Here is a 7,981-nt window from a genome sequence, read left to right as displayed (position 1 = left end):
TATCTCTATCTTTGTCTATATATCTATCTATCTATATGTATATATATACAAATACGCATATGTATATGTACAATTATGTATTTATTTATACATATATGTTTCATAGACATATACAAGTCTCTATAACTTTGGTAATCAGAATTCCATACTGTAAAAAACTGACTGGGACTTTTCTCTGGTGATGTTTGAAGAAAGAATTGACTGGATATTTGGCTTATGGTATTCTTAAACTAGTGATGCTATTGAATCTAAGTTTGAAAGAAGAAGGAAACGCTGAAAATAAACAGTGGAGAAATAGATAATTAAATAGTGAAGTTTAGAATAGTTTCCGTTAAATATAGGATTACGAATAAAGTTTTCTATGATCACCCCCCCCCTCTCTCTCTCTCTCTCTCTCTCTCTCTCTCTCTCTCTCTCTCTCTCTCTCTCTCTCTCTCTCTCTCTCTCTCTCTCTCTCTCTCTCTCTCTCTCTCTCTCTCTTCTCTCTCTCTCTTCTCTCTCTCTCTCTCTCTCTCTCTCTCTCTCTCTCTCTCTCTCTCTCGTGTGTCTCTCTCTCTCTCTCTCTCTCTCTCTCTCTCTCTCTCTCTCTCTCTCTCTCTCTCTCTCTCTCTCTCTCTCTCTCTCTTGTGTCTCTCTCTCTCTCTCTCTCTCTCTCTCTCTCTCTCTCTCTCTCTCTCTCTCTCTCTCTCTCTCTCTCTCTCTCTCTCTCTCCCCTCCCCCCCCCCTCTCTCTCTCTCTCTCTCTCTCTCTCCCTCTCCCTCTCCCTCTCCCTCTCCCCCTCTCTCTCTGTCTTTGTCTCTGTCTCTCTGTCTCTCTATCTCTCTATCTCTCTCTGGCTCTCTCTCTCACTGGCTCATTCTCTCGTCAATTCATTTGTATACAATTTATATAGTATAAATAAACTTTTTTGAAATCAAATCAATCCCCCTCTCTCTCTCTCTCTCTCTCTCTCTCTCTCTTTCTCTCTTTCTCTCTCTCTCTCTCTCTCTACCTCCTTCCACATCTTCCCTATCTTCTAGCTAGGCAACTACAATATCTACGTATTTGTTTGGCTCTGTTGTTTGTGTTAGCTAACTCTGTCAGATGTCAGCAGTTACGTAATTTAATCGTTAAGTGCAACTGCTGTTAAAGGCATAATTCTTTGATGAAATAAACAAAGTTGCATCAAAGTTGTGCATAACGTTATATTTTCTTTGTTCTTGTTTTTAAGTACAGCAATTGCATAGAAGTTATATATTTTCACACGCTTCGATTTAGGAAAAATATCACCTTACTAAGAAAATATCTGAATTATGTCACATCTCTCTGTGAGTATGTTATTGTATAATCCTTTAACTATATCAATACCTTTACATGAAATTCATAAAATATTGAAAATATAGTATATTTGATCTTAATTAACCAATTTCATAACTTCTATAAAAGCTAATGACAATTCATTCTATACATAATATCCATACATTATATTATATCATATATATTATATTATTTTATATCATATATATCATATTATATTATATCAAATATCCATACAACAAAAAATACCATAATATATATAAACAATTCTTCAATAACAATTAAAACAACATCAGTAGTTTAATGTCTTTATTCAATAAAGTCCAAAATCACAGAAAAAGACATTTATCTGAAACATGTGATCCCATATTAATAACCTCTCAAAAAAATTACGAAATCTTTAAGAGATTACTAATAAGCACAGTTATTTGTACACATACACTGACGAGATACACACTTTAGGTAGAACGCCAGCCATATTGTACAGAATTCTAGTGTCAGCTTACAAATGTCAGCCCTTACTTAATTAATCTTTCAATGTCAAAAGACTAATACTGCATTCACAAATCTCTCTCTGACTAGAGTTTTCAACAGAAATGTATCCATTGTTCTGAATTACAGGAGACATATTGATACAAAATTGTATCTTTTATCCTACCGTGACGAATGCCCTAGCGTTATCAAACTGAACTTTTAACTAAAAGAAAAAAAAAACAAAAAACTCCGAGGTATATTACATCATTACTAGAGCTTATGCTTCGATTGCTTCCATGATTATAAATAACATTATGAATTTTATTATTTTAAAAAATGAATATTGAACAATGAAATGAATCGATTGAGTATTTAGATACCTTCCTCACTTCATGACAACCAGTGAAGCGTTCCACATTTTTATTATATGTACTTGCTTCGGCAGTACATATACTAAAAATTTGAACGATACAGAAATTAGCATGGCCCCTGCGCAAGGATGACACGCAAAATTACTGTATGGAATGACTTGAGAACAGTAAAATAGCATTAGTGTATAACTCTTCCCCTGTAATAATTCATACAAGTAATGAGAATGTGAATGAAAATGGAAAATAAATGGATTCAAAATTCCAATTTACAATGACATTCTTAACCTATATCACAAAGTAAAAAATAAGTATAATCCTATAGGATGAAATCAGTGAATTTACATTGCAAAATGTATAAAAATGTACAAGCCTTGTGCAAAACATAGAGCTACCTATATACATAAGTGCTAATAACCCTTATGCTATAGTTGGCACAAATATACACAAAATCTTGAGACATATACAACACAAGGGAATTCGAAGATCATCATAACAACCAAAGCTTTTCGAATGCTTTCCAGTCTTCGGTCACTTAAGCTGCAAGGAACGTCTTAATCAACCTCTTCCATTCGAGACGTGTCCTCTTCATCGCCCTCGAGCGCTGGCATCTCTTCTTCATTCATCTCTGAGGCCTCGTCCAGGGGGGCGTCTTCCTCGTCGATGCCCAGGCCCAGCTTGATCATTCTGCAATTTCAATATTAAAGTGGATTAGGTTTTAGAGTTAATAATGAATATTCCGATATCAGATTAAGAAACCGAATCACTGAAATTCATATAATAAGCGGAGTTTGTTCATCATAAAAAACTAATAACAAGGGCGGTATGGGAGTGAACCTACCTGTAGATGCGGCTGGCGTGGACACCTGGGTCTTCGAGGCTGAAGCCGGACGACAGGAGGGAGCTCTCGAACAGGAGCATCACCAGGTCCTTCACAGACTTGTCGTTCTTGTCGGCGTCGGCCTTCTGCTTCAGCGTCTCGATGATGCTGTGGTCTGGGTTGATCTCCAGGTGCTTCTTGGCGGCCATGTAGCCCATGGTGGACGTGTCTCGCAGGGCCTGAGCCTTCATGATGCGTTCCATGTTGGCGGTCCACCCGTACTGGGAGGTCACGATGCAGCACGGAGACGTCACCAGGCGGTTGCTCACCACCACCTTCTCCACGCGCTTGTCAAGGATGTCCTTCATTACCTGCAGAAAGAAAGGAACCAACATCAGCATCAAGAATCATGTAAATAAATCATGTAAATATAATGTCAGTCAAAATAATTCTCTCATTTACAAGAGGTCTTAAAAATCAAAAGAAAATCTTACCTTGCAAAGGTTTTCGAACTTGGTCTTCTGTTCCTCGTACTTCTTTTTCTCCTCCTCGTCCTCGGGGAGTTCGAGGCCCTCCTTGGTCACAGACACGAGCTGCTTGCCGTCGTACTCCTTCAGCTGCTGCACGCAGTACTCATCGATGGGTTCAGTCATGTAGATAACCTCAAACCCACGTTTCTTTACCCTCTCCACGAAGGCAGAGTTCTGTACTTGTTCACGGGTCTCTCCGGTAATGTAATAGATGACTTTTTGGTTCTCCTTCATGCGGGAGATGTATTCTTTTAGGGATGACATCTCGTCGCCAGAGGCAGAGGTGTGGTATCTGAGGAATTCAGCGAGCTTCTTCCTGTTGGTGGAGTCCTCGTGGATTCCCAGTTTGAGATTCTTGGAGAAGTTCTCGTAGAACTTCTTGTAGCTCTCCTTGTCCTCTACGATTTCCTCGAACAGTTCAAGGGTCTTTTTCACCAGGTTCTTCCTGATCACCTTCAGGATCTTGTTCTGCTGCAGCATCTCACGAGAGATGTTCAGGGGAAGATCTTCAGAGTCAACCACGCCGTTGATGAAGTTCAGGTACTCGGGGATCAGTTCCTCGCAGTTCTCCATGATGAACACGCGTCGCACGTACAGCTTGATCTTGTTCTTCTGTTTCCTGTTCTCGAACAGGTCGAAGGGGGCGCGGCGGGGCAGGAACAGGAGGGCGCGGAACTCCAGCTGGCCCTCCACGCTGAAGTGCTTCACGGCCAGGTGGTCCTCCCAGTCGTTGGTCAGCGACTTGTAGAACTCGCCGTACTCCTCCTTCGAGATGTCGTCCGGGTTGCGAGTCCACAGGGGCTTGGTCTTGTTCAGCTCCTCGTCCTCCGTGTACTTCTCCTTCACCGTCTTCTTTTTCTTCTTGTCGTCGCCCTTCTCCTTGTCGGCGTCCTCGTCCTCGCCTACGTCCTCGACCTTTGGCTTATCGTCCTCCTCTTCTCCCTCTTTATCTGCAGCTTCCTCTTCCTCGTCATCAGAAACTTCCTGTAAAACAGCATTGATGGAAATCATGTCAAGCTGGCTGTGCCTAACTCGTCTTAATAAAAACGGGTTGACGACGAGTTACCCAGAAAGTTAAACAAGTGCATAATCTATGATTCTTATGCAAGACTAGTTTGTCTCATCTGTCGTTCGTTGAAACTGATACTGTTGTATTGTGGACTTGTCATGGATCACTATAATATGCACGTTCTATTTGTGTATGTAATAGATTGGATTTGCGGTACATATTATATATTTTCTCAATTATTAGAATGCAGGGTGGTGTGCCGCATTTCGAATATGATAAATGGCCATGAAACACGCGAATTTATCTCATATTTACCTTGTCCCTTTCCTTCTCAACGAGGAGCTTGATGGGATAGCCAATGAACTGTGAGTGCTTCTTCACGATCTCCTTCACGCGGCGTTCCTCAAGGTATTCTGTTTGGTCCTCCTTCAGGTGGAGGGTGATCTTGGTGCCTCGCCCAATGGGTTCGCCTGAAACAATTGACATCTTCCATTAGTGTCCATTTGGCAGAAGGGATTTCGATATCGCGTCTTCAACACAGTAGCACAATTGACAAAAGAGATCAAAATGAACAAGAGAAATGAGGAGAAACTCACCAGTGTCGTGGCGGACTGTGAACGAGCCTCCGGCAGACGACTCCCAGATGTACTGTTCGTCATCGTTGTTCTTTGACACAACAGTCACCTTGTCGGCGACCAGGTAGGCCGAGTAGAAGCCCACGCCGAACTGACCGATCATCGAGATGTCGGCGCCAGCCTGGAGGGCCTCCATGAAGGCCTTCGTGCCAGACTTGGCGATGGTGCCAAGGTTGTTCACCAGGTCAGCCTTCGTCATGCCGATGCCGCTGCAATTGCAACCTTGCGTTAGTTCATCTCATCGCCTCTATTTGATCCCATTTCATGTATCACCTCAACGTGCACGCTTCGAGGTCACGTATGAAGTGCCTCGCATGGATGCCCGTGCCCCCCTATGCCCCGCCCATCCAACCACGACCCCTGCCTGCCTACCTGTCGATGATGGTGAGTGTGCGGTCGTCCTTGTTGGGCACCAGCTTGATGAACAGGTCCTTCCCGCAGTCCAGCTTGGACGGGTCCGTCAGGGACTCGTAGCGGATCTTGTCCAGGGCGTCCGAGGAGTTGGAGATCAGTTCTCGCAGGAAGATTTCCTTGTTGCTGTAGAACGTGTTGATGATCAGGGACATCAACTGAGCGATCTCGGCCTGGAAGGCGAAGGTCTCCACCTCCTCCGTCATGGTTTCCTCCACCATCTGCAATGGGCGGGCCTTCGTTAGCATACGCATTAAGGCAGACAGACTGACAGTCAGAAACACACACGCATGTATATGTGTGTGTGTGTGTGAATGTGTGTGTATGCGTGTGTGTGTATATACATACATACATACATATACATATACATATATATATATATATATATATATATATATATATATATATATATATATGTGTGTGTGTGTGTGTGTGTGTGTGTGTGTGTATCTATCTATCTATCTATCTATATACACATACATACACACACTCGGATCGAGGGCTGCCAAGCACAGTCGCATTTACCATCAAGTAGAAGATTAACTAAAGTTATCTGATCATTCCCTACATCTCGTGATAAACCATAAGATATATTCAACCTTGATTTTTAAAATTATCGTTTGTAACATTTCATTCTTAGCAGGCGTATCCCTTATCTACCTATTCAATAAGTTCTTTGAAATCATTTAATCCTAATGTGAGTTTACGGACTGAATTATGATAAATATTATCAGTTCCTTTTAGAAGCTTAACGCCGGCTTGGAGACAAATGACGGGCGTACGACTAAAGACAATTGAACAAAAATCTACTCTATCTTACAAATACCTTTATCTAAAGGACACTTGCTGAATCCACAACTCTTCGCAAATGTATTCTTTTAATGTAGAGTATACTTCCTTTTCTTAATTCGTAAGAAAATCCAAGATTCAGACACGAAGGATAAAACTTTCGAGGGAGGACAGTGGCAACCTGAAATCTGAAACCCGGCGCTAGCGAGTCGAATATAACACGTTTCAGGCTAAATCCGAGTTTAATATAATGCAATAAGCCTTCATATCAGTATCATGAGAGCATTCATGGTAGGACTCACCATCACTGGAGTAAAAAATCACCCTAGAGCTACAAAATAGGACTAAATGGCTTCTATATGGCGTGGATCAATACCATACACAGGGAGTTTCGTAGGCAAAAGGCTTGATAGCAAATGCCATGCATCATTTGCAATAACCAGTCCTCCTCCTCATGAACTTAGTCACGGTGTAGCATGTTCTAGAACCGACAGCCAGAGAGCATGTGCGGGTTAGACATCCGCTTAACCTAACACGGTGCATACATCAATTTCGATTTTCTTTCTATTTTCTTTATTGAGGGATTTCACACTGTAGAGAGGAACAAAGCTTATTGTTTTGTTGTTATATATTTGATGATTATTGATGAAAAGATTGTAATTATGTATCCGATATTAATGGGTCCTTTCTAAAGATTCTACATGAAACCCGTCATGTTAAGGGCATTTTAGAGACTCAACAGACACATATTTCGCAACATTGCACAAGTGCAACCTCCTCTTACAAAACACACATACCCCACAACACACGTCACTTCCTTCCGTAGAAATTTCCAGCAACGGATACCACAAAAAAAAATATATATATATATAGATAAAAAGCACTGGTCACGCACTCACTCACTCACTCTCTCTCTCGCAAACATTGATTCGTACCTTAAAATCTACGCTTAAATAAACAAATAAAAACAAGGTGTGGCGAACTGACCTTTCCTGAGGTATGTGTGTGTGGTTGAGTACGAACTGTAGAGCAAGAAATGCCTTGCAGAACCTTGCTGTTGCTGCTTCTTGGGCAACGCGGGATGGGGGACTGAAGGCGAGTGAGGGAGCGACTGCTTTAATAAGGAGGTCCACGCACCCTCCTCCTCCTCCCCCTCCGTCCCCCTACCCCCCGGCAGAAGTGGCAGGGAGTCGTACCTTCTTCCTACCTCTTATTTCGAGTGGATATATAAGAATAATCGAGGTTTTTATTCACTGTTTATCCAGGACAATGCCGTTAGACATTTTATCTAAGTCCCCCCCTAGCGTATTTTCACCCACGACCACGACAAACCACAAACAACAAACATTTCCCACCCAAACGGATAGGAGGACCAGGCTTAGTAACAACAACGATTTAAAGCTGAAATACCCGTCGCCCGCGAAGTGTATCCCCATTCGCTACTACAATCCCACTAAAAAAAACACTAAACTCAAAACCAAAACCAGAAAACAAACCCCATTCTCCAGCATTCAAAAACCAGAGGAAAAGGCAAAAGGAATTATCTAGAAAGGCAGCGGCGGCGAGGGAAGGGATGCATGCAACACTCTCTCGAACTCTCTCACTCTCACTCACTCACTCGCTCGCTGGAGTTCTCGAGTGTTCGTCAG

The 7,981-nt window shown here is 42.1% G+C and overlaps 1 protein-coding gene and 1 non-coding gene across 2 annotated transcripts; one reads left to right on the top strand and one right to left on the bottom strand.

Annotated features, from left to right (window-relative positions):
• Positions 1 to 1,591: 1,591 nt before the first annotated feature.
• On the bottom strand, positions 1,592 to 7,434 carry LOC122256702 (heat shock protein HSP 90-alpha). The gene is made up of 7 exons (XM_043021583.2): positions 7,320 to 7,434; positions 5,505 to 5,764; positions 5,094 to 5,341; positions 4,813 to 4,967; positions 3,453 to 4,472; positions 2,980 to 3,329; positions 1,592 to 2,825 (listed from the first exon to the last, which is right to left on the bottom strand). Exons 2-7 carry the CDS (start codon positions 5,762 to 5,764, stop codon positions 2,693 to 2,695), a joined length of 2,166 nt encoding a protein of 721 aa, XP_042877517.2. The 5' UTR covers positions 7,320 to 7,434; the 3' UTR covers positions 1,592 to 2,692.
• LOC122256706 (U6 spliceosomal RNA) lies at positions 2,200 to 2,304 on the top strand. The gene has a single exon (XR_006223542.2). It is a non-coding gene; the product is annotated as a U6 spliceosomal RNA (small nuclear RNA).
• Positions 7,435 to 7,981: the final 547 nt, after the last annotated feature.

This window comes from Penaeus japonicus, unplaced genomic scaffold (assembly GCF_977035675.1).
Source record: "Penaeus japonicus unplaced genomic scaffold, GWHDUDI00000001_assembly GWHDUDI00000002, whole genome shotgun sequence".
Lineage (NCBI taxonomy): Eukaryota > Metazoa > Arthropoda > Malacostraca > Decapoda > Penaeidae > Penaeus > Penaeus japonicus.
This window is presented reverse-complemented; position numbering and strand designations above follow the sequence as displayed.

Coding starts and splice junctions, on each gene's coding strand:
- LOC122256702 (XM_043021583.2), bottom strand. CDS start 5,764: ATGGTGGAGGAAACCATGACGGAGGAGGTGGAGACCTTCGCCTTCCAG. Junction 5,342..5,504: donor ACACTCACCATCATCGACAG/GTAGGCAGGCAG, acceptor TTGCAATTGCAG/CGGCATCGGCATGACGAAGG. Junction 2,826..2,979: donor CACGCCAGCCGCATCTACAG/GTAGGTTCACTC, acceptor TTGAAATTGCAG/AATGATCAAGCTGGGCCTGG.